This window comes from Hyposmocoma kahamanoa, unplaced genomic scaffold, assembly GCF_003589595.1.
Source record: "Hyposmocoma kahamanoa isolate Upper Pololo Valley unplaced genomic scaffold, ASM358959v1 160, whole genome shotgun sequence".
Taxonomy (NCBI): Eukaryota; Metazoa; Arthropoda; class Insecta; order Lepidoptera; family Cosmopterigidae; genus Hyposmocoma; species Hyposmocoma kahamanoa.
Genome location: NW_020653575.1, coordinates 1,471,723 through 1,498,983, shown reverse-complemented (window position 1 = coordinate 1,498,983; position 27,261 = coordinate 1,471,723). Strand labels below are relative to the sequence as shown.

General features: G+C 36.1%; 1 protein-coding gene across 3 annotated transcripts in view; it reads left to right on the top strand.

Annotated features, from left to right (window-relative positions):
* The window catches only part of LOC113240658 (unconventional myosin-XVIIIa), a 391,151-nt gene that overhangs the window by 184,078 nt on the left and 179,812 nt on the right, over positions 1-27,261 (top strand). For all 3 annotated transcript variants that reach the window (XM_026478017.1, XM_026478018.1, XM_026478019.1), the window contains 7 exons: positions 562-685; positions 2,199-2,346; positions 2,551-2,651; positions 3,932-4,056; positions 4,211-4,386; positions 4,570-4,655; positions 5,525-5,681. In XM_026478017.1, coding sequence (XP_026333802.1) covers positions 562-685; positions 2,199-2,346; positions 2,551-2,651; positions 3,932-4,056; positions 4,211-4,386; positions 4,570-4,655; positions 5,525-5,681 — 917 coding nt within the window. The remainder of the gene's footprint in view (positions 1-561; positions 686-2,198; positions 2,347-2,550; positions 2,652-3,931; positions 4,057-4,210; positions 4,387-4,569; positions 4,656-5,524; positions 5,682-27,261) is intronic.

Below are 27,261 nucleotides of genomic sequence, written 5' to 3'. Positions count from 1 at the left end.
ACGTTGTTTTATAAATTAAGATAGTACATACCTTTACCTTCAAATTCCATCACTAAAACAAACTAAAACCACTATTAAAATCACTGTCATATGTATTCGCGTCAAATGCAAAATTGCTAATGATAATAAGTGCACTTACCCCTTTTCTTATATACTTACCTACTTCCCTTAATTACCGTAATACCCAGTGTAATTAAATTCTTGGAATTCCAGGTTCGTGAGTAAACAATTTCCGGGAAATTCGATAATGACTTTTGTCCATCTTGCTTATTCTAGTCGAACTATCCTGTGAGATTACCGTGCTGGTGAAATTACAGGCACATGGGACTTGTCAACTTATGTCTCGGGGTGATGGGCGCAGTGGTAGTGCCCCTCAGATCTTTGCAATTTAAAACTCTGAGTGGCACTGTAACTGTTATGGACAGGCGTGCAGCTTACCATCAGGCGCACGACTTGTTCGTCCCATCACTAGATGTTATAAAAAAAACTTATGAAAAATAAGGCCCATTTTTAAGTTCTTAAGTTTTTTAATTACTGATTTCTTAATCTTTATTTTCGTAGATTGGCTGTCGGAGACCGTGAATCCGGGTCCAATGGTGGAACTACTGGACAAAGCGCCACAGAACACTATTGTTCGAAGTTCACAGGCTGATCTGCGCGACTGTGATCGACGTGGTCTCCTGTGGTATATTTAATTTTCTTAAAACGTATAAAAACTGATATAAGTGTAAAGTACAAACCAATGGCAATCGTTGTAGTCCTTGCACATACGGGTTTAAAAAAACTCTGTTTTTAATGTTTTTGACCTGCAGTTTGTATATATAAAGCGTAAAATTTTTCCCACCTAAACCGTTCCTTGTAACACCAATGGAAATGACTGACTATGTTGATCAAAAATTTATTATTTATTTTCATACTAGTTCACCACAACACTAATCATTATCATCATTAGCCTAGTGCAATCCTCTACTGTGCATAGGCCTCTAGCTTTTCCATCCACTTGGTACCAGCAGCCTTTCGCGGATCGTCACTCTATCGGGCCAGAGGCCGTACAAAAAGTTTATAAAGTAATTCGCTACATAGAACACGAAATTCTGTATAGAATTGTACGTAATGAAGTAATTATTTTTGAATCAAAATTTGATGTTACGTTATATTCGTGATGAATGGAATGAAAAGTCATGTAAATTTAGACTTATACTTGCGCTTCGCTCTTCGAGATTAGAGTGAGATTGGTACTCGTAGTAACGGTAGAACATGGCTACACGGAACGGACGAAGGAACGAAAGGAGGATGAAGGACGAAGCGCGAGCTGATAGCCTTAATTATGAACAAACTTCGCTTAGAAGCAAATATGTTAAATAATATAATTGCTAATATTAGCTATTGTTTTTAGTTCGTCTATGCTGGGCAGCAACATGGACGAATTTTTCCTTTTGAAAAATTTGAATTACGCTGATTCTGCTTAACAATAAAACTGAAATTAAATAAGATATTCCACAGTCTGCGATCAGACTGTGGAATTCTCTACCTGAATCGATTCAAGGTTCCCCTTGTCTTGATTCCTTCAAACGACATGTCAAGGATCACTTCCTCAACTTCTAAGTTTTGTCTTTTTCTCCACTATCCTTTCATTTATTTCCTATACTTATTATTTCATTTTTCTATTTCCTTTTAAAGTATATAAGCATTTATTATTATTATTTATGTATTGTTATGTATTAATAATATTTGTATGGATATTTCTATCTACGTATATGAGTTTATTAATAATTTTTACGTAGTGTCCCTTTAATGATATTCTTTGGTTGCATCCCTTTTGCATATCCAAAATTTCTATCCTAAGGTTGCCTGGAAGAAATGGCTACATAGCAATAAGGCTGCCTGTTGCACATTATCTTACCATATTGATGCCTAAGTTACTTTATTGTATTTTAACTGTAATTTTATGTGCAATAAAGAATATTTCATTCATTCATTCAAGATATTTAAAAAAATCGCTTGTAGGGGTGGTAGATCACGTTTCGCTAAGTCCAGATTAATAACTCAATTTCGCTAAAAATATCGATTTATCTTAGTTATGATAATGACCGAGGGCAGTATATGTGCCAAACTGCATTGGTTGTATAACTTATTCTATTCCTAAAGATGAATTCTTGATTACAGCACCAAATTTTAAACCCCGCGTCTATTTGCAGGCTTTTAGACGAGGAGTCTATGTATCCCGGCTCTTCTGACGACACGTTCATAGAACGTGTGATGACCCATTACGCCGCTCCCAATCACACGCAGTATTTGATCAAGAAAGCGCCTCATGTTAGACAGTTCGCTTTACAGCATTTGCAGGTAAATTTTTTAAATAAAATAACAATTCAAATTCATTTATTCTTAGATCAGCTAATCCATGTTTGTTAGTAACAATGTTATGAATTAAGTTGGTAGAAAGAAGGAGAACAATTACGGTACCTACGTTAAATTATATTACATTATTATAATATGTATATAATGGAGGTCAAATTTAACAACAAAACAATTTTTTTGTTAAACTAGGGTACCAATCCTGTCCTGTACGATGTAACTGGTTGGGTGAAGGCGAGTCGTGAGAACCCGGTCACAAAGAAAGCGTTGACACTTCTGCAAGAAAGCCAAAAGTAAGTCATAATTATATATATATTTAGAGCCACCTCGCATTTTCAGTATTAATTTTTTGATTGATCTAAAACTATTACGCAATTTTGAAACGGTAAACATAATTTCCTTCTGTTTGTTTAAAATTTGAATTTGTGAAACGTGGGAACAACAGACTACCTTCCGTGTTGGGAACCTTTTAAGGGATCTAGAATATAAAAATATTGTTATAATTGAAGTTCGAAGAAATAGTATCTTAGGATGAGTGCAGGTCTGGGAAATGCGTCGCGAACGCGCTTCATGTGCGCTGCGCGCGTGTCAAGTTTAAGAAATGCTCATTTACCAGTTTCGTCAACCCTGCCATTGGCAACACATAGCTGACAACGTTCTGTAACTTTCTATATGTTACATAATTTTAAGTTAGAAAGGTTGATTGTAATTTCGAATTCCGAGTAGTTAGGTTGGTATAAGAAATAAAGTATTTTTTTTATAATAAAGCTCGTCTCAGTCACTTAATTCGCGCGCTACACGCGTGCTGCATGCGTGCTGCATGCGTGCTGCATACGTGCTGCATGTGTGCTGCATGCGTGCTGCATGCCTGCAGTTAACTAAATGTTACTATATGTGGCGCGAACGGCACGCGAACAGATCGCACTACGTAATGCACGTACAAAGCATTTTGCAAACAGGCGCATTTGCGGCACATTCGCCAGATTTATACGTACCCTTAAATTAAAGCATAGGTTCCCAAACTTTTTGGCTTACTTAGGCAAGATAAATAATATTTGAACAAAAAATGAAAACATATATTTTTTATGTCAACTTAACACAAGAAATCACAAGGAATATGTAGATAATACAGGTTATTTTTTCAAACGCGGTTGTTACCGCACGAGGTGTTCCTCCTGGCAGAATCAACGCTCCCAATTGCTTCCGAGGCCCCTACCTCCCCAAGACTCTTCAACGCCTACTGGCAGTAGGGATCACTTTGGGAAACTACAATTACAGGAACCATGAAATTTTTCAGTTTAGGATGTTTCATTATAATGTTTTACTGTCGATATTCAATGTTCTACTATGTTACATAAAAGGAGTTCATTCTTAATGAGTCAGTTATTTCGATCGCCGTAATAAAAATCATATTTGGTCTGTTCGATTCCCAGATAATCTACTTTTAGAAAACCGTCGGCGCATATTTCTGTTGCGAATGCAATAATTTACCTGACGTTATAATAGGTGTAGAAAAATCTGAATATATAACAAGTGTTATAGAACGTTGTGTTAAAATGGTTAATGCTTGCAGTGAGGAAGTGAGCCGTCTGTCGTCATGGGCGCGAGGTGCGTGCGGCGTCGGCGCGTGGTCTGCAGCCGTGGGCGACGCCTCCACTTTGAGGCGTGCTTCTTCTATTCGTCGCACACTTACTTCTGGTAAGAAACTATTTTTATATTAAAAATATAACAACTGTTCCCGTTCACCGATTTTATTCAAACTGGGCAAATAGATGTTATTCCACAATTGAATTAGCATACACATCGGTGAGTGTGTGCGTTAAAAAAAAATTATGTATATTGTAAAACACAGGTACAGCCGGCATGAAGCGTCGCTCGACAGCGCTCCAAGCAAAATTCGTTGCTGATGGTATAGTGGACACGCTCCGTCGTTGCGGCGCGGGCGGCGTGCAGTTCGTGTGCTGTATGCTGACCATTCACCCTTCAGAGCCTCTTGATGACGTCAACGTGCCGCTTCTACGGTCACAGGTAATTCTTTTTTTTAATTGAAAAATTATTAAATGCATGAAATTTTATCGAACGATTGATGAATGAGTGAATGAGTGAATTAATGAATTGAATGTTATTCCTCTATTGTTACTATTGTAATAAATTCAGAGATAGATAATAGTTTTAATAGTAATAAAAATAATTCCGTCTTATTTGTTTTAGTTCCGTGGTTTTCAACTATTGGATGCGGCCAGACTATACAAACAAGGGTTCCCTGAACACATGCCACTTTCAGAGTTTGCTAGACGGTTAGTAAAAACAAATTTAGCTCTACATCATTTTACTTTTTTTTATTTTTTAAAGAGGACTTTAAATGTACAGTGACGCCATCCTCATAGGGCCAAACTGAAATAATTGTAATTTAGGTATTGCTAACTTCTCCACGTTGTACAACATCCTGGCCTCCTTGGAATGATCCGTGTAGATGTTCAACCAAAAAAACTTTGTTTGTACTACCAAAAAAAAACAAATGACTGACGAATGTTTTAGCCAAAATTGGCAATTGGAATATTTTTGCCAAATTGGCAATCACCTTTGGCCCGGATTTTGAATTTTCCTCGTATGTCATTTGTAAGTTCGTAATTGCTTCTTATAGAATTTTGTGATACAACGTACTATGATCTCGATGACTCGAAAGTATGGTAGGCGCTAGTGAAACAGGTCCGGGATTCGACCAATTCGGGGGACACATATTTTTCTATATTAGTTCGGGTATTCTAAAGAAGTATCCCGAATTGTGTTGTTCTGGTGCTCATGATACAGGAAATTCCCTAGTTTGAGACCAGGCAATTAGGGTGATTTTCTGGGACATTATTATCTATAGCTATATCATTCTTTTTGGCCATAGTTTTCAAAATTATATATCCATTTTTATATTTGACTGTACACATTCAAATTATATATTAAGTTATGTATGTAATAAAAAAAAACCTGATTTAATTGTAACATCATCCATAATTATATTCATCATCCATAGGTAATATTGTTTATCAGTTAATGTCCAGAAAGCGTCTTAAAATAGAAACAAAGTGATAATACTTTCATACGAATCTGTTGTGGCTGCGACACAAAACTCGCGCTAACTTTTTGTAACACTATGATGTTCTCTTTCTACCAGATACCGTCTCCTAGCCACATCAGAGACCGAAAATCCTGAGGAGCAAGAACAACAGCAACAACAACAAACCCAGCCACTATCAGACCGTCAAATAGTTGACGACATGCTGTTGGCGTTAGACCTGGACGTGACCAGCTACAGACTTGGATTGACACAGGTAAGTCTTACTTATATTTTTACTTATTGGTTTTTTTAGGAAATTCGACGAAATTGTGACGTCATGGCCGGACTGCGGAAGACGTATTTCAGGAATTTTTAATAGTGTTTACGGTCGGTTTCACAGAGGTGTCCGTTGTAATAAATGGTATTGTACAACGGTTTGATATCATTCGTCGTTACCAGTTTATTGAGTTATTGACTTTTTTCATTAAACTATTGTGTCCCACTGCTGGGCATAGGTCTTCCCCAAAAATCTTCCACCGCTCCCTATCTTTAGCGATTTCCCACCACTCCTTTTCAAACCCATCAAGATTGTCCCATCAACCCCTTCTCGGCTGTCCCCGCCGTCGCCTTCCATCCCCAAGGAGTGACGTCATTGGCCCACTTCTCAGGTTGCATTCGGCTAACATAGCCCACCTAATCCCAGTGGAGTCTGGGTGTCTACTCCCGTTCTCTGTCAGACATCAATCTGAAACAATTACAGTCAGATTAAGCTCCGCTGCATATGCAATCTGCAGAATACGTGAGCTTACCCATGTTAGTACTGCTAAACTAGTTTACACTAGATTCCACACAAATTTGATTCAAAGTGTATTCAATAGCATTTTAAGTTTATTTGAAAAGAGCAATCCCTATAGTTTCTTGCTCGTTCTTCTCAGGGAAGTCAGCGTAGTGAACGAACAGTACCTTAAATGTAACGTGTTCAAATGTAAATTTATTTTACCTATAGATTAAATCGATCTCTCCTACGTAAAGTATCGTAAGTCGAAATTGCCAAGTTTACACGGGAGCGTTTTAAAGTTTTGAATTCACTGAAATGAACATAACACGTGACTTTAGCATTTCTCAGTATTTCAGTTTCTCAGTTCCTGGCCGATAAAATATATAATTTAGGATAAAACAGTAAGTAAAGGCTAATTGGAAAAAAATCCCATTATGGGATAAGCTCGCCTTTATACACTAACGTTTAAAATTCTTTGTTAATATTTGTAGTATGTTTTGTTGTACATAAAAGTGTCTACATCGGACAGAGAACAGGAGAGAAGTAAAAAAATACCCCCTGACCTTGACCCCCTTAGCTCCCCACATTTTTTTCCCCACGTTTTTACAATTTTTACATTAGTGATGGATGACTGAACGTTTATTGTTCTAAGTGTAATATATATATTTTATCGCTTAATTTTTATTATACATGATCTAGATAAAATTTTCTATAACCGACTGCATTATCTTATTAAACTACATTTAATTGAACATCTGACAGCAAACTGTTACTGTTTGCTACCATTATCATTAAATGCATCTATCGTACACGGTACACTTTCAAACTGCTTGCAAAAAAACCGCTATAAAATTATCTATACACCCGGGTAGACATTTCGTTTTTTATGACTCTGTATTTATTCTTGCTCGTTCTTCCCAAGGAAGTCAGCGCAGTAAACGAGCAGTAGCTTAAAAAATGACGTTTACAAGTGTAATTTTATTTATTTAAATTAATTATAATAAATTATTCTTTTACTTTGTCTATGTTTAGTACTCATGTTTGATTTTCCTGCAAACTATAAGCGAAAATCTGTTCTGGCCGACCTTATCATAAACAACGTTATAGACATTTTTAGCCAAATCGAGTTGTAAACACACCTTGAATCGAGACCTACAACCCCCTCTTAATTAGTTTCAGTTTTATTATTAAGCAAAGTCAGCGAAATTGACATTAGTCAAAGAAAAAAAACTTTAGGCGCCAATATCCCGAAAGTTATACCAAATTACATGCAAGGTTAAGCTTTCTTTCAACTATGAAAATACATGTTTCAGGTGTCCCGCTTCTCTATAATTAGTATATGATTGCTGTAAAACAAGTAAATTGGAACAAAAGGATAATAAAATAAAATGCAAAATTACAGAAAAACTAAACTAACTAAACTAAACTATTACATAAACTTTATGCATACAATCATTATATTGACATAATTATTATTACATTATTTAATATGTTCCTACATTATTTCACATAACTACATTGACTATGTTAAAATTACGTAGTACAAAACTTGTACTGGATATATGTAATTTTTTGAAATGTAACATTTATTACTATTTGTAACGATTCTTGTAATACAATATATTGTATATAGTAATGTAAAGTTTACAAGATAATAAAATAAATCTAAATCTAAACCACTTAACTATATTTATATTCGTAGAAAAAACATTAAGTTAGACATTGTATATATACAACAATAGCTTTAAAAACTTACGGTTAAATATAAAATTTGAACATTAGGCTCTTGTCCGTGGAGTAATAATTTCTTATACTGACTCAATAATAGTTGAATATTTTTAGATCCACGTTTTTAAGATGCCAATGACACAGTTACTTCAGAATCCTACATTGGTAATTGAAATTTTTAAAAAAATTTGCGCCAATATTTCGAAAGGTACCAAATGCAAATGCGTTGTTTATGACAAGGAGGGCAGTGTCATTAGCTGTACGTTTTTGTCCCTGCTTCTATTAATTCTTATGAAGCTGTTAGTTTTTCGTGAACGAATAATAAATAACCAACGTTTAACCATTTAGAAGGGCAAAGCATTTGTTGGTGAGAGTTCTCTGAAGCCACTCAAAAGCAAAATATACAGCTACCATAAACGTCGTAATTGGTTAAAAGCTAACTACATGCTATAAATTGTTAATGTTTCCTTGTTGACCCAACGTTATATCTGTTAGAAGAGAGAACACGTTTGCGATACGGTTAATGCCTATTGCTCTACCGGTTTTGTGCTAGATGCGTTAAGAAATGTTAACAAAATATATAGTATTTGTTACCCGAACTACTAAATTATGATATTTACCAAATATTTTGATGGACCTAAAAGTTAAAAAAAAGATCGTTTGAACTTTCGCGACATGACGTATGGTTTTCCTTTTGTTTATCGTTAAAATTATTTTTATTTGTATAAGATATAATTGAAGTTTATAAACAAGTTGCTAATGAGTGCAGCATATCGATGCCTTACTTTCTGAAACTCGTATCTTATCAAAAGTGATTATTCAGGAGATGCCAAAACTTTCTATTTATTTTAAATTTCTTATCAAGGGGGTTAAATTGGATGCATTACTTTAAGAATAGGTAAGAGCCAGTGTGTGAATATGAAGGATATGTGATGTGAAATAAGCCTGCAACATTTGTACATACAATTACTTTTTTGCATTTCAGTGACTTTGTGCTTTAAGATACGAGTTTGAGAAAGTAAGGCGACGATATCTAACCGATCATACGAGATAACTGCCTCCGTGGCCGAACGGTTGCCATGTCGGACTGACATGCAGAGGTCCCAAGTTCGATTCCCGGGTCGGTAGAAATATTTGTATGGTCTACATTTATTTCTCTCGTGAGTTTGGGTGTAATTTGTGGTTGTCTATACGTGTGTCCATGGCACCCGCGATACAGGGTTTCCCTAGTGCGGGGCTATGTTGAGTGTGTGTGTTATTATTATTATCGGCATGCAAAATTCAAACTTACATTATACTACAATATTAATTCATAATAAGTTATTATGTTATCATATATTTATTAAACATATTTTAAAAATTGGTTGACGTCAAAAAAGATTTTTCTAAGGCCATTTCTCTAGTTCTCTACATATTTGATTTGCAGCAATGATTTATTACTTTTGGCTTGTCGATATTTTTATTTAGCGAACCCATGTCTAATTCATGAATTTCTTCTTCTTTCCGTTCAAAAATCTAACAAATTGCATGAAAACATTTTTTGAGAATTAAATAGAGTGGGAAACTTTTATTCAACAGGCTGTATAAAGTATTTCTAATATCATACAGTCATTCTAATGATGAGCTTCTGATGGATATCGAAGTAAGATGTGACTTAGTAAACTCATAATAAATTAGGGATATAAAAGAGAAACGTTGAAAGTCAGTTTCGTTGGGATTATTAATTTTATTGTGCTAATTTCACGAAAACATAGACATTTGCTTGTGTTACGTTAAACGCGTAACCTATACTACCTTTAAGGGTGTTACCACACCAAGCAATCGTATCTGTGACAGACTAATATCGAATCGAATTACACTAATGTCCATCGACGCCATCGAATCGATAGATGGTACATATGTTTCATCGATCTGCTCGATTTGTCATTAGGCGCTTGGACGTTCGGTTTAGGCTCTTCGGTATGCATTTTAAAATCTACTGGAGAGCCTAAGCCACTGTATGTCCTATTAAATTCATCATCGATCGACAGTCGAATGATTGTTTGACCAATTGATAATCGTCAATAAACAACTGTTACCCAACCAACCGATTCGACATTAGCCTTATTCGATTCTACATTAGTAGGTCACGGACCATGTACATACTATAAAATTTTATCTTTTTTATATTAATTTTTTATTCTTTTTTCTATGTTTTGGATTATTATTGATGTTTTGTTTGTCAGATCGTGTCATGAATTACATTTACTATTGCGTTTCGTCTATATTTGTGCTGGGTCGTTTTCTTCACTCCATTCCCATACAATCCACATCGTCCAATTCAATGTCACTTCCCTTGTGATATGTAACACTGCGAGATTTAAGATATGTATTATTTTCAGCGTTATGATCGCCCATCGAATTATATGTGGTGCGTTATTGTTAAAATATGTTATTCTTCAAATGAAATGGGACACTGTCTTTATGAGGATTATGGTCCGTGACATGTTTACATTCGTGCACAAAAAATCTTTAATTGCTCTTCCCTTGTATCCCATCATTAATGACGTATCCGCCGTTTACACCCTTATTTCTTCTTCACAAAATACGAAAATCGGATAACGCTTAGTCATCGAGTATATATAATTAGAAATATAGACGTAATGTCATTCAATTTGTTTGAAAACTATTCTGCCAAATCATTACGGTGACAACTGCGCTCCGATTGGCCAGCCCGAATTCGAAACAAATTACGGGTGTCGTTAATTGTTAATTGAAACTACTTCAGCTTTCTGATTTGTGATTTCAGTGCAAACGAGGGTTGATATTTATTTGAAAGTGATATAAGGCCAATTTACCTGATGAGTTGCCAGGGATGGATGGCCCTTATTTCGTCTCTATTTCTGATGGATGCGCTTAGTAAATCGAAATTACCATCTAAAAAGTTACCATTGGTTTTCGTACTCTATTTCCTTATAAAATAAAAATAAATGATTTCGAAAGAGTTCTCACGCTTTCGTAACTGTCCAAATTCTGTCACAGTCCATTGGGAAAGCAATCTCTACTTCACTGTAATTTGCAACCGCAGAATCTGACTAACAAGCGGCCAATTTTATTTTTAAATTGTTACTATTCATATATCTATGTCTTTACCATGTCGCACTGTTAGTATAGTTTTTACAATGGTGTACTAACTCAAAAAGTGTTTTTTTCTTCTCATCAAAGGTTATTAAAATGTATGCATAAGTTAAAGTTTATTACAGACATATATTTACAAATGAAAGGAAAAAAATAATTTAATATTTTTGAGTAAGGACTGTTGTGTCTAGAACTAGCTCACGAAAAGTTTGTCTCATTTTGAGTTCAGTAGATATTATATTTTAATTGTTTCTTACAATATTCTAACGACGGTTTTATTGGCGTGTAGAGAATCAAATTTTACGTTCAGCAATAGTATAATATTGAAATTCACATATTTTGAGTTACAACACTATTGTAATAGCAGTGCGATGTGTTTATAGTGTGTGGAAGTCGCTGGCTAATATTTACGCAGCAATTTATATAATAAACAAGAAAATTGCCGGTTGATATTCAAATGTACAATTTCCGGGACTTAAAACTGTAAATAAATAAAAATTATAGTAAAGGTTATTTATACAGCTTCTGAGCATTTGGATAAAAATCCTTGGTATTGACCCATTTAGCTCCTTTTTTTATAAAAAAAAAACGTATCTCACGTGATGGAGCGAGACGATGAGGCTGACGATGGAGCTGTCAAACCCACGTAATGCCTATTCACTCCCGCCTTGATAAGGCCCAAGTTATAGCGTTCAGGGAGTTACCGAACCCCAGCGGAGGAGGATCGTGGCCAGCTTCGTGCCTGTTTCTTACTGATTCTTCACACGGGAATCTGCCTTACAAATGAGTCGTTTAAATCAACGTGGCGATTTCAAGTGTATTTTGTTTACCTACGAAATAAAGATATATTCTACACTTTAAAGTCTCGATGCTTATCGAAAGATTGAAAACTTATACAAATCTATTCAATCAGAAGACCTTGATGTCGAAATACGATACTATTATAATGATAATTACGTACAAAAAAAGATTCGTCTCAAATATAAACAAAATTACGTGATAGGTTGAACTTTCTTTTAAGTATTCATACTTAAAAGATTAAGTTAAGTATGAATACTTAAAAGAATGTTCAACCTGTTATGTAATTTTGTTTATATTGTGTATTTTCAAATACACATATGAGAACTGTAATTAGTATGTGATTGCTATAAAACAAGTAAATTAAAAGAAAAAAAATGTAAAATATAGAACTAAACCTCTTAAAAATATAAAAAATGTTTGTGCATATTGTAAATAAAATTATGTTTTCACTTCTCATGCTCTTAAAGTTCGTATTTATGCTGTGTGTAGGCTGCATAAAATAAGATTTTATGCTCTAGTGCATAAAATAAGAAACCATCACATTAAATATGTCTAATTGTTGTAATTTTACATTCAATTTTAATTAAATAATCGGTTAATTTCCTCGCAATCGAAGTGAAAAGCAGAGTGTATAACTCATTCATAAAACTCATTTTATGCACTTGTAGTACAATCTACTGTTATAGGAAAAACATTAAGTTGAACAATGTGTACTCATATATACAACAGTAGGTTAAAAATTACTTATAGTTAAGAATAAAATTTGAACATTAGGCTCTTGTCGGTGGAGTATTAATTGCTTAAAACTGACTCCATAATACTTGAGTATTTTTAGACCCACGTTTTAATAGATGCCAATGCCACGGTCACTTTGTAATTTATGGAAATTATAAACGGACTCATTATCTCTTTTTCTCTCGGCGAAATTTGAGAACATGCATTTTCAAAGACACGATGAATTCTATATTAGGAATGACGTATTAAACAATCATTTTGAGATTTTTTCATTTCTGATTTTAATGCAAATCAGAATCGATCCGATCGGGCAGCCCATCCGAGTCTCGCAATCAGATGGGTTTCCGAGCGAGAAGATAAACCTGGTTCCTACTATATCTGATTTATGAGTTAAATCAACTATTGTTCCGATTAGAAATGTCAAAAGTTTCGGATCGGCTAGTTGTGAATCGCAATTATGCGCCTCGACTTGGAGGAGATGCAGTTTCCGATCGGGAGCATAAGCGGCTGCACGGACCGGAGGATCACAAATGTACAGTCATAAGCATCATGCTTGACACTCTAGACTGTTCTTATCATAAGCGGCATAAAGTAGAATTTAAATCTCAACGCTTACATGGAGTGCCAAACGTATGTAAATTCTAAATTTCATGTTAATATGTAAACATATAACAAAGAAGTGATAGGTTAATGTGCTAAGTTTTTATAAGCCAAAAATGCTTTTGGTTACGTAACAAAATTACTACTTTATGCAAGTTTACAATAGCAACACATTGTTATTTTGCTAGAGCTTAGAATGTGTGTCAATAAGAAGCAATTTCGAGTGTATTACATAACGCAACGTTATATGGAAACCTGTACATTCATATTAAATCTCAGTAACACCTTGTGCCTATCGTTGACACTTAATTATTATTATGCTATCCAATACAACACACCCTTGGTGTAATGAGGTCATATCTGCAAAATTACAACTTTTCAGGAGAGATGCTTAAAGATTCTGCAAACCAAATTAGTCTATAATTTTTTATGCTTAAACTTTAGTAGTGTTGTGAAAGAGTTCGTCTAGGAAATTACTGCCACCTTACCTATTTCTGCCGCCAAGCAGTAATGTGAGCATTACTAAGTTGGAAGGGTTTGTTGTTGTTTGTTGGAAGGGTGCTGGTGAAATTACACTTGGGACTTGTCAACTTACGTCTCAGGGTGGCAGGCACAGTGGCAGTGCCACTATAATCTTTGCTATTTAAAGCTCTGAGTGGCACTGCAACTGTTATGGATAGGCGTGGCGCTTACCACCTGGCGCACGACTTGTTCACATTAGTACTTAACTGCCTCCGTGGCCGAACGGTTACCATGCCGGACTGCCACGCAGAGGTCCCAGGTTCGATTCCCGGGCCGGGAGAAATAGTTGTATGGCCTACAATTATTTCTCTCGTGAGTTTGGGTGTAATTTGTGGTTGTCTATGTGTGTGTCCATGGCACCCGCGACACAGGGTTTCCCTAGTGCGGGGCTATGTTGAGTGTGTGCGTTATTATATTATGTTATTATTCTCTGGACGAACTCTTAGTAATTTATTAACTATTTACTCTGATTAAATACCGGTATAGGGGAATATAGGTTGCCTTATACTGGAACAAATATGACTTTTAGAAGCACTAATATTATTTTATGTGCTCGTTCATAGCTAATTATTTACTTTCGCTCCGGTCCGGTCACTTTTTTTGAAATAGTTATATATTTTTTAAGACCTGCATCAGTTCAAGTGAAAGCGCTGGCGCTGTCTTATATAACAATATCTGTTGAACAATAGGGTGTCTGTGATTTCTTGATGGTTGAGTATTTTTTATCGTTGCTTGAGTATCGAGCAATGGTATAATCAATTACTTTTTGTTTAAAAAACACTTTTATTTTATTTATACAGTGAGTTTTATTTACCCTTTAGTTATTCCAGTTTGGCAATAATAAGTTTAAATAGATGACAAACAGGTTTATTGTCTTACCACAAATAAATACAACAGAATAAAACACTAAAGTAAGAACTCCGAAAACAGATACAAGTCAGAAATCAAAATAAACAGAGGACATTTTTTCTCTTTTTAAATTCACTCGTGGACACACACATAGACAACCACAAATTACACCAAGAGAAATACTTGTAGGCCATACAAATGTTTCTCCCGGCCCCGAAACAGAACCAGGGTCTTCTGCGCGGAAGACCAGAGCCGTTCGGCCACGGAGGCAGTAACACTAACAAACTAAAAAGGAAGAAAGAAATAATAAATATATAAAATGAAGTGCGTAGTATTGAACTCTCTTGTTATAAATGCCACCTTCAAGGGCCACCTAAACAGCCTGAAGTTTTAATGCTGTTGATTGGACTGTAAAGCAACAACACAGAACCTGCTACTCTTGCAACTGCCTACTAACTGAAATGCAAACATTGGTAGTTAACGAAAAATGGACTATAACCAACCTCCTTAAAGTATCGAAACCTCACACTCGCGCTACATAGCTTAGATACAATACGCCAGCGCAAGGTACATTTTGAACGAGTTACGTAATATTACATCACGCTTTACTTCCGAAATTGCAAGGTAAGCCTTCTGCTGTACTTTGCTTTGAACACTAAGTATATTGCATATTAGTATTGATTATGAGTCTCCATTTCGGTAATGTACTCGTAGTCGCCAAATCAAATCCGCGTAAGTCCAAATTTTTATGGATCTATTATATATATAGATTCCCTTACATATATATAGATTCACTTAATAATTAATAGATTTTTGCATAGTAAGCATTAATTTATGTATGTTAATGCTTATTATACAAACCGGGAAAGTTGGCGTGCTGTAGGGGGCTTACGGCCAGCAGTGGATGCGTGTAAGCTGATGATGATGATACAAACATGAAAGTAATCAAGATAATGTCAAATCCCTCTCCTGTGACATTTGATTTCGTGCACGCGCTTTTTACCAATACTACATACGCGGATTTGCACTATCCCCGATTACACATTATAATCGTAATTATAATGTGTACCTGACAATCGTGAGAGTGTAATTGATGTCTATGACCTGGTCTTAAAGTAAGGAATTCCCTGTCTTACGATTTAAAGCTCTGACCGTAGCACTGCAACCGTTCTGGGTAGGAGCGTGACAGGTCTCTTAATATAATAAAAAAATGTAAATTGAGCGAGAAGTACATTAGGTATAAATAGCGGGTGGATAAAGATAATGTCCCTTGCGTACTTCAGCGGGAGCCAGTCGTGATATATAGATATATATCACCGACATGTTTTGTAGAAAAGGCGAAAGCTCGCGAACAACTAGACAACCTTGACAAATTGGTTGTGGTGCGTAAGGTGGAGACAAGGTCCGCGGTCAGTCACCTATCCGGTGGTGTGACCAAGTGACCACTGGTTTCCCCTTTAAGACCTGCCCTGAGAGAGGCCGAAGACAGAACCAGATGGAAGAAAATCGTCCATAAAGTCTCGAAAACGAAAACCATACGATAGGTCGACCTTCAGCAATGAAGATAACGACTGAGAAGAAGGTGTAATAGTTTTTCACAACGGTTTTCGAATATTTACGTCCTGTTTTAAATTTAGTTTTAAAACTTAAACTTTTTTTTTAATTCTAAAAGGACGTAAATATTTTAAATCAGTCAAAATGGCGCTTTTGCCCTTTCTACAAAACATCGACGATGTGTATATATAGTAATTTTTTTAGGCACACGGAAATATAGAGCCTCGTTATTCTACTACCAGCCAATCATACATCGCAACATAACTAACTATAACTACCAACCAACATTCCAACTTACTACGGCAGAGCTTATGACTGTAGAACGTATTATTAAAGTGTTACATAACCGCATTTTCGAAGTAGTCGCAAGTAGTCATAACGCACAGTAAATTACTTAAATACAGTAGTCAAGAATATGAAGTGCTACTAAAGACTAGTGCTTGAGAATTTCAGCCAAGTTACAAGGATTACAATGGCTAATGCATCATAGTTTATTACACTTCTGCTTTTATGTATAATTTTGTTATTGACAACTAAAACTGTGACTTGAGACTTACGTGCTTTTAGGTCTAACTTACCTTAGTTTTCCGAAAATTTCGAACAGTGGAAATTTTTCCAAAGAAATTCCCGAAAATATGAAAAATATAATTCGAAGGCTCATATTATGTTCTACATACGTTTAGAAATATCTTATGAAGTTTTAATTAGTGTGAATTATGAAATAAACGTGAATAGCTAAAAGCCACATAGAGAATAACGTGATTTAAAATTATTTCACAACAGCAAAAAAAAAATATTTTTAATGCCTCCATCGTTTTCAGTCAGCAACTTCAACTTTTGACAGGTGTCAACGTTAAATATGGAAAATGAAAGGAAAAATTTTTTTTTTTTGGAAAATGTTTTTTTTTTCAAAATCGAAATTTTTCCATGGCTCTGCACTAGGTAAGACTGAAATATCTTTGAGTTGAATGATGTCCAGTTATACAGGCGGTTCAATTTTGCGCATTTGCAAGTTTCACTTTGATTAAGTAAACAACACTGCCCTCCTTGTCATGAAACGCATTTGGCATTTTGGCGATATATTCGCACCTTAGGTTTTTTTTTCTTTGAGAAATCTCAGTTACGGTGATTTTGCTTGTACCACCACCACCATACCAATTGACCAAGTGACAGAACGAACAAGTCGTGTGCCTGGTGGTTAGCGACACGCCTGTCCATAACAGTTGTAGTGCTACTCACAGTTTTAAATAGCAAAGCTCTGAGGGGTTACTGCTTGGCGGTAGGAATAGATAAGGTGGCAGCCCCGTATCTTTCTACATTAGTTTTGATTATAGCGATCATCCCTACCGACTCTTAGGGTATACGAGAAGGGCATTATAAACTGTGCGCACACAGGAACCTTATAAGTTCAGGTTCTGACGCAGATTAGCCAGTGTACAGAGTTGTCACAGACCTCTGTCACTTGACTTCATCCTGTTCTTCGAGAGGCTAGTGCCTAGGGTGAGCCGCCCCGGGTGCACGTACAGTACCCTCCATGTTTTCCATTTAGGTACCGGAGCTGTATGCACGCTCAATTCCCATAGCGCATTGCACAACTAGGGGTTGCCACCGCAAAGCCGTCGACTCTGAGTCCACTACCAAATCTCCTCATTGGTGGCGGAGCTGTAAGGCACGCTCGCTTTCCGACGCTGAAAAACGACGTCTCTCCAGTTCTCAATAACCTAAGCGGCTGGAGGGACCGGAGGATATCCATTTCTTCTTCACGATTATCTCTCTTACCTTACCTTATTATCGGTAAGGTGGCAGTACTTCCATGGACGATATCTTTCACAAGGAACTCTTCTGCTATTTGATTTGACCTTGACCATATTGAAGACGTACTAAGGAAAGTCCACATCGAGAGAACCCTTTAACTGATGAGCATGTATGAAAGCACTGATGCGTGTTAATGGGACGAAAGACGTGTGTTAGGATTATAGTAAGTGGAAGGCTATTGTCCCCCAATCTATAAGTATTTTTTTAGTTCTCGAGTAAATATTTAAAGATTGACTAGTCATATTTGAACTCTGGCTCAATATTGGGTAAATTTAAAGTATCATTGTCATTCAACACGAGTGTTGGTGTTAAAGTCAATATTGACGACAAAATTTCAGAGGCCAAAAGATAATTGTCAGGCTTTAATATGGTTTTAGTGTTCTTTGTCCAACTCTCTAATTTTCATTACATACCGAATTCAAGTAAAAATGTTTGTAATACATTTTATAAATTACGAAATAGATAGCTTAAAAATATAGGTCGGTAAAGAATAGGGACTCACGGGCGTAATGACGACTGACTTTCAGTCGCATCGTGTGACGGGCTGGCGCGGGTGGAGGTAGGGATGACGGAAGGGGTCACTTTGGTATAGGATGCGCGTGAGTAGATGTTTCTTGCGATAATGTTCGATATTGAGATTAAAATATAAATAATTGAACAACTTGCTTGATTGTTATTACTTTCCTCTAGACTAATGGCTTGTCTCATATTTGTATCTGACTTAGTAATAACAGGTTTTACTAGTCTTCATAATTCTTGAAAAACATTTATTGGCAGTACTACCACACAGTACTTAACAAATTGATCTGGGTGTTCACATAAACTTGTATATAATATATAAAACTACACTTTAATCGTATCGTATTGAGTGGATGTACCCTGCTTCTTTTTCTTTTTCTAACGCACGTTACGTATACGTTCGTCTGGCGCTCCAACCGAATTTCGTTCGAGCGCAAACTGGGCAACTCAAAAAGCGCAACTCATAACTCACAAAATTACGCTCGTCTGGCCTCACCCTGAAGGTATCGAAGTGGAAAATATCTGTTACATGTATTTTTTTAACCGCTATTAAATACCGGTACCTTTACATAAATGTATACCACAATAGGAAATTAAACTGGGTATAAGTCTTTTCACTGCCGACTTAAAACTATACGAGTATAATCTTAGCGGCATTACTCTGTAAGTGAGTTTTTGAAAGACGGTCTAGTAAAATGAAATTTGTAAAAATTTTCATTGATTTAGTTTGTATTTTTAACCGACTTCAAAAAAAGGAGGAGGTTCTGAATTCGACTGTGTGTTTTTTTATGTATGTTACGCGATAACTCCGGCGGCATTTGTGAACCGATTTTGATGGGTTTTTTGTTGGAAAGAGGATACCTCAGTAGTGGTCCCATATAAATTTGAAAAAAATATTCCGCCTCTAAGGGTAGGGGATGAATGACTTTTGAAGTCGGTTTTTATAGTACTCTTTATTGAGATTACAATTGTTTCTTTTACATTATATTGAGTCATGCAAATTGCAATACCCTTGTGCTATGTACGAATGTGCTACATGCAGTGTACGAATACCTTTTTTTTTTTTGTTAATCCCGGGGAATCTGCTGATACTCCGGCCCCGCGGGGGCAGAGCCGGGGTTATGTGGAACTGGGCTGAACCCTGAAAACCTAACCTTAACACCTGTCAATAAATGTACATGTAAACTAGACCAGAATAAATAAAGTAAATAAAGGTAGGTTTACCTTGACACCGGTATTCAGGTATCGAAATGGAAAATACCAGAATAATAATTATATGCATTTTTTATACCGGTACTTAGCCCTGGTTGTGATGGAATAAACTTGTGCGCCCTGTCCATATTTTAACTTGCAGTAAACGTAAAGCGCAATGACATTTACATTTTAACTATCTCTGCGCATTTTAACAGTGAATTACAAAACGTCGTTTCAAAACATTTGAAAGGAAAAGTTACCATTACCTACTTCCTCCTTCCTTGACCGTTCGTAACTTGAAAGACTCAGCGGCGGTACTCGTAGTTACGTGTCGCAAGTATTACCTATCGTTAAGAACTTACATCATACGTGTCACTTCCGAAAGGATATTAACCTGTGTACCCATCTACGTTCAACGGCCTTTGTAAAGAGCTAAGTAGTCGAACAATGCTTGACCTCGATAATTTGAAGAGCTACACTATTCAAGATAGCTCATGTCTCTGAATTCGCTGGCTGCAATCGTATTGTAAGCTCTCATTCTTGTTTTGCATTCGGAGTAAAATTATTTTTTTATGATTATTATGTATAAATTAATACTTAGTGTTATTTTTTATGTTCATGTGGAAGCGTTCAATTGACATGTTTTATTTTATGATACCAAATAGCGGGACGAACAAGTCATACGCCTGGTGGTAAACGAGACGCCTGTCCATAACAGTTACAGTACCACCCAGAGCTTTAAATCGCAAAGATCTGACGGGCACTGCCTCTGCACCTGTCACCCTAACACACAAGCTGAAAAGTCTCATGTGCCTGTAATATCACCAGTGTGATTGTTTACATGGAATTTCCTTCAGTGATTGCAACTAATTTGCAATATATTTGCCAGACGTTAATATTTTCCTTATAGCTCTTACATGGCATGCCGTTTTGGTGTAAGATTCGATTTAAAATTGCATTGCTAACTGATTGAGCTAACAAATATATTTGCTATTCATATAGGTACATTTATAGATTTAAATTTCACGCCCTTCTCTCGTTGGGTTTGACAGATACCACAGCCTTCCACTTGCTTAGAACCTGACACACAGTAATAATAACGCACACACTCATGGCCTAGGGAAACCCTATATCGCCATTGACACACAGACAAATAGCATCGAAACTCACGAGAAAAAAAGGCAGGCCTTAGAAATATTTCTCCTCACCCGGGAATCGTACCCGGGATTTATGCGTCGCAATCCAACATGGTAACTTTTTAATTATAGTAACTATATATCAGTGGCGAGGTGTGGAAATTGTCGTTAGTAAAGCCTGAGAAAAGTAAATACCACCTTAACAAAACCCGTAATAATAAAGTTTAGGTGAATGCTGCTCGACCACAATTCGAAGTTCACCTGGTTATTGGCGAATATTTTTATCAAAGTTTGACAGCGGACTTTTCAAATATGCCCGTGAGTTTTGAATTGAGCGCGTCGGTTTCTGAATGAAATTATGACCCGAATTGATGACTTTACTTGGAGCGAGCGCTGTGATTAGCAGAGATCTATCGGAAAGCTGTATTACTCCTTATCATGTATTAAGTTATTGATGATCCGTGGAATATCTTAGGCAAGCCGGTGGGAAACGAGTTATATGGACGCTTCGCCAATGGTATATTACATACTCATAGAAAATGTGAGTTTAAAATGTGTACTCGCGTTATTGGGCAACATTACAAACGATGTTATTGAAGTATTTAGAGCTATTGAAGGTTGAAATGGCTAGACATTTGCTAGACATCGTTAGCCACATCGTCGTTTAACATCAGGTGAGATTACGTCCAAGCCTTCCTTTTTTTTTTGTTTTTACCTTATATATTTCTGCCGTCAAGCAATCTGCTAATTTTCTTGAAAACACTTGTCATTGTAATTCGTTTGAGACTCCATTGGGATTATAATTATTGCAATTATGAAAATGAAAATATTTGTTATTTTGCAAATATTTATTTACAATGACAGTTGTGTCTCAATAGAGTAATAATAATAACGCACACACTCAACATAGCCCCGCACTAGGGATACGCAGTATCGCGGGTGCCATGGACACACACATAGACAATCATAAATTACACCCAAACTCACTAGAGAAATAAATGTAGGCCATACACATATTTCTCCCGGCCCGGGAATCGAACCTGGGACCTCTGCGTAGCAGCCCGGCATGGTGACCGTTCGGCCACGGAGGCAGGTACAGTGTCACCACCGAGGTAGGCAGAGTGTCAGTGGAATAGCAGTGATGCCATTGATTCAATCACTGACGATCAATGTTGCCTTACTAAAACTACCATGGAAACATGCATATCGCACTTTAATACAATAGTGTATTAACTGCCTCCGTGGCCGAACGGTTACCATGCCGGACTGCCACGCAGAGGTCCCAGGTTCGATTCCCGGGCCGGGAGAAATGTTTGTATGGCCTACATTTATTTCTCTTGTGAGTTTGGGTGTAATTTGTGGTTGTCTATATGTGTGTCCATGGCACCCGCGACACAGGGTTTCCCTAGTGCGGGGCTATGTTGAGTGTGTGCGTTATTTATTTATTTAAAAAAAAAAAAAACTAAAAAAGTGTATTTTTTCAGAATCGATGAAAAACGAATTACTCACTTCCCGTGAAAATGTTCAAAATTGATCTATAGGTAAAAGTTTTTTTACAGACATCTAATGAATTTTATACTTGCCAAATATATTTGAAAATAAAAGGGAAAAAATTATTTCACATTTTTGAGTAACATTTTTGAGTAAGGACTGTTTTGTCCAGAACTAAAAGTTTGACTCATATCGAGTTAAGAGATCTTTTAATTGTTTCTTACTATATATCAACGACGGTCTTTTTGACGTGTACAGAATCAAATTTTACATTCAGAAATGGTATAATCTTGAATTTCACGTATTTTGAATTGCAACACTATTGTAATAGCAGTGCGATATCTTAATTTTTTTAATCAGCAATTTAGTCTTCATATTAAATATATATGATATTAGTAGACTACACCATCGACGTGCCATTGAAGAGCAGAATGTCAAAACATTGCAATGGCTGTTGAGTAGCAATTCGATGACTAGACACTGACAAACCACTACTCGTAACTTTTAGTGGAATACCAAAGTAGAATACCTCCAAAATCCTGATCAGATAAATCAAGATGAAAGATCTAATATGATTTTTGACTGTCAAATATGAATTTAGTATGCTTAAACATGATAGTGTCACCTTAAATCGATCCGCCCTACGTAAAGTATCGTATGTCGAAGTTGCCAAGTTTGCAGGGGCGCCTTTTAAAGTTCTGAATTCACTGAAATAAGCACAACACGTGCTTTTAGTATTTGTCAGTTTTATTCGACAAAGTCGTTACTCACATAGAGTATTATAAAATCCTAGATTTCGGTTAGATGATCACTCTATGTGAGTAACGAGCTTTGCCGAATAAAACGGAGAACTTTAAAAGGCTCCCCTGCAAACTTGGCAATTTCGACTTACGATACTTTACGTAGGAGCGGTCGAAATGCAGTTCATAAATACGAGATCATTGATATTGAAGTTACAGTTAATATTTATATCAAACATTAAAGAATATAATTTATTTAAAAAAGTGCACATTTACAATAGATCCTTTATTTTATGTTTTATACACGTTTGTTTAAAAAATGCCTTATTATAAAATTATCTTTTTGTACAACATTCCGTAACAAATGTCTTTCCTCTCATAATATTCGTACACTTATTGGATTCTTGTCTCCAATCTGCGAATGAAGCTGGTTATGTCACTTACATAACATAGGTATATTGACAGACCACAAATCCCCTGAAGGTATAACCCACTGCCCCGCATGGATAATAAAAGGTAACTTCCCAAACAGGTTTTCTACTATACGATTGTCGAAATCAATTGATGTCGTATTATTATCTTCGTCGATGGAAGTTCAAAAGGTTAAAGGTTAGGTTAATTTTGTTTGTCAGTTGCTTTTGTATTCTTTGCAATAAACATATTATAACGATGATGTGTATTTACTTGTTTTCAATGGTTCTGATTTCAATGGAAAATTAGAGTAACATGTGGTACCTATACATATTTGTTTGTTTTTTCGTATTTTCAAAGAAACCAACATTTCGGGCCCTTTACAGAAATTACTAAAGTATTTGTTGTAGTAAAATATTTTAAAATAATTTCAATAATCTCGATTTCAGAAATATTTTACCATTTCTAAGTTTTATAATTTTTATTTACGTGTATTGTAAACTATAATAAGACTGTTATGTAGACTTAACAATTATGGATATGCAGAAATTATTATTTTTTCTCTTTGTTGCTATTGCAAGCTGTGTTGTGAAGTATGAAACGTTTAAATGTTTCACTGTTTAATGTCTAGTGTTTTATATGTGGAATATCGTAAATAAATAAAAAAGAAAAATAGCTTTCCTTTTATGAAATCGTACAAATTGATTTGTGTTACTCAAATGTCGGCAAAGTTTTTGAAAGTGTAAGTTAATGGTTAAAGGGTAAAGGTTAATCCATTACGTAAAAAAACATTCACTGTTAAGAAATCGAAAGAATGTCAGTTAGTGTATCGCTTGGTTTAGTTAAAGATGCTGCACGTGTTGGTTGTTATTGATGCAAAGGTCGAACAACACAAGGAATTATTCCTTCTATTTGACTAGAATCGCACCAGCGTCTGTTGCCATGCCGGAGCCACTGCTCTTACCAACTAAGATTCAGATCAAGCAGATCAGATACAGATGAGCAGATCTGATTGTCTATTTTCCTGCGTTTGTTACAGATCTTAACTTATTATCTTCACAACCTCGGTGATGTAACGGTTACCATGCTGGATGGTCCCAGGTCTGATTCCCGGGCCGGGAGAACTATTTGTATGGCCTACATTTATTTCTCACGAGAGTTTTGGTGTAATTTGTCGTTGATTGTCTATGTGTGTGTGTCTATGGCACCCGCCACACAGGGTTTCCCTAGTGCGGGGCTACGTCGAGTGTGTGCGTTATTATTATTATTATCTTTTTTTTAAACGGCTTTTTTTACCGTCAGCGCCACCTGTGAGAAATTCGAGGAATGAAGAGAAATAAATGAATGAATTATCTTCTTGGTTGTAGTTGTCTGTGGTTGTAGTGTTAATCGAGAGTTTTATATTATTTTCTATGTTTATTATTTCAAATATTTCTACTCTCTACTGGTCACTAATAATAATAATAACGCACACCCTCAATATAGCTCCGCACTAGAGAAACCCTGAGTCGCGGACACATGTCATGGACACACACAAATTACACCCAACGTCACGAGAGAAACAAACGTAGGCCATACAAATAGAGAAATATTGCGACCCGGGAATCGAACCTGGGACTTCTGCGTGACAGTCCGGCATGGTCATCGTTCGACCACCGAGGCAGTTTGTACTAATGTGATGACTCCGCACCGGACACATTCCCACCTCCACGGTTTATTAGAATGTAGACCCCTTGGTCCGGGTGGATCCCCCGTCCGACATCCATCCGAAACAATTATGTCAAGTATTACTTATTTGACAGTAATTGTTTCGGACGGATGTCAGACGGAGTGTAGAAGTAGACCCCCAGAGCGGAACGAAAACGGATTAGAACTAGACCAGTTCCTGAAATCAGACTAATAGATATTGGCATGTGTAATTTCATATTTTCAAAACCCAGTATCCTGGCCGATAAAATATGTAATTTAGAATAACACAGTAAGTAGAGTTTACTTGGAAGAAATCCCTTTATAGGATAAACTCGCCTTTATACACTAGCGTTTTAAATTCTTTGTTAAAATTTGTTTTGTTGTGCATAAGTTAATACTTAACTTACTGATAGAGAGTTAAATATAATTAAGGATGACGATGATAGTTAAATGGAATTAAGGAACGATGGGGATCGCTAGGCGATAAAAGCCCCGGTTAAATAGAATATTTAAAAAAAAAACTATTTCGACCGACGAACTTGAATCCATTGGTCATGAAATAAACTCTCATAATTCATAAAAATTTTGAATTTGGATAGAGAAATTTAAAAGTTTTAGCAGATTACGAAAAAAACAACCATAGTTACCGACTGCTGCGGTTCGCTACACTACATGTCAAAGAACTTTTTAAAATAATGTGAAAGCAGCACATTATCTTGTTATTCAACAGAGATGTCGAAAGTGTGTGCGTGTGTTGAATATATTTTGTTATAAACATTTGATGCGTCTGTAACGTAACAATAACTTAACGCGCACGTGTAGAAAAGTGATTCAACATTTGGCTAATGAAAATTATATTTTGATGACTAGTCCACTTTCGCTATATTTGTTATATCATTAGTCATCATCGTTGCTAGTTTTTAGCTATATTTAGAACTAGCTGTTTGCCCGCAACTGTAGTCCGCGTAAAATTGTACGTGCATCATATATTTTGATACTTTGACTTACTCCTATTTAGCTGTTATTTTAAAAAACCATGAAACATGTATTTATTTATTTTAACCGACTTGAAAAAAGGAGGCGGCTTTCAATTCGAGATAATTTTGTGTTTATGTTACGCGACGACTCTTTTTTATTTGTGAACCGATTTTGATGACTCTTTTTTTTTCGAAAGAGGGTACCTCAGAATTGATCCCATTTAAATTTGAAGAAACTATTCCACCTCTAAAGGTGGCAAACTAGGGGATGAATCCGGTTTCGTGCAATTCACTCCAGGTTATTAATCTGTTTTGGCTGTTCCGCCAAAACAGAACCAATTTAGAAAAGTTTAGTTGCAGTAGAGCTCCTTGTGAAAGAGTTTGTCCAGGGAAATACTGACACCTAACCTATTTTTGCCGCCGAGCAGTAATACTGCGTTCCGGTTTTGAAGGGTAGGGTGCTGGTGAAATTAAACGCACATAAAACTTATTAACTTATGTCTCAGGGTGATGGGCGCAGTGGCAGTGCCCCTCAGATCTTTATGTTTTAAAGCTATGACTGGCAATGCTCTTGTAGGTAGTCGATTTAAGAGATTTAAATTAGATATTGTTATGATAAATGTATTCAAATGTATAAAAGAGCAACCCCTAGAGTTTCTTGGTTATGCTTCTCAGGGGAATCTGCCTTATGAATGAGCTGTAGAGTTTAATCCGTATGACGATTTCAAGTGTAATTTGCTAACCTATGAAATAAAGATTATTTGATTTTGACTTTGACTGCAACTGTTATGCGTAGGCGTGTCGCTTACCATCAGGCGTACGACTTGTTCCTTCCGTCACTTGGTATAAAAAAAGCAGAAACAGAGGTCTATTGCATCAATCATAAAAAGCACTTTTGACGTACGATCACGACATGTGGCTTTATTATACCAAGTGAACGACTTACTTACTTACGTAAAACATTTTTACTGTTCCTACACCATGTAACGAGTGCGTGGGCGAGCACTACTCGTTAAGAAACATTACCGCGCGTAATTTTCGTATATTCTACTTTGATGTTCATTTAAGTGATATGGTAGATGTGTAAATAAAGCTTTTTAATATAGAAAGTTCATTATATATTCCGGGGTCATGCTTCCTCGAAATCCGTGGAAAACGGTCCATTGTGTTTAAATTTTTATTGAATTGATATTTCATT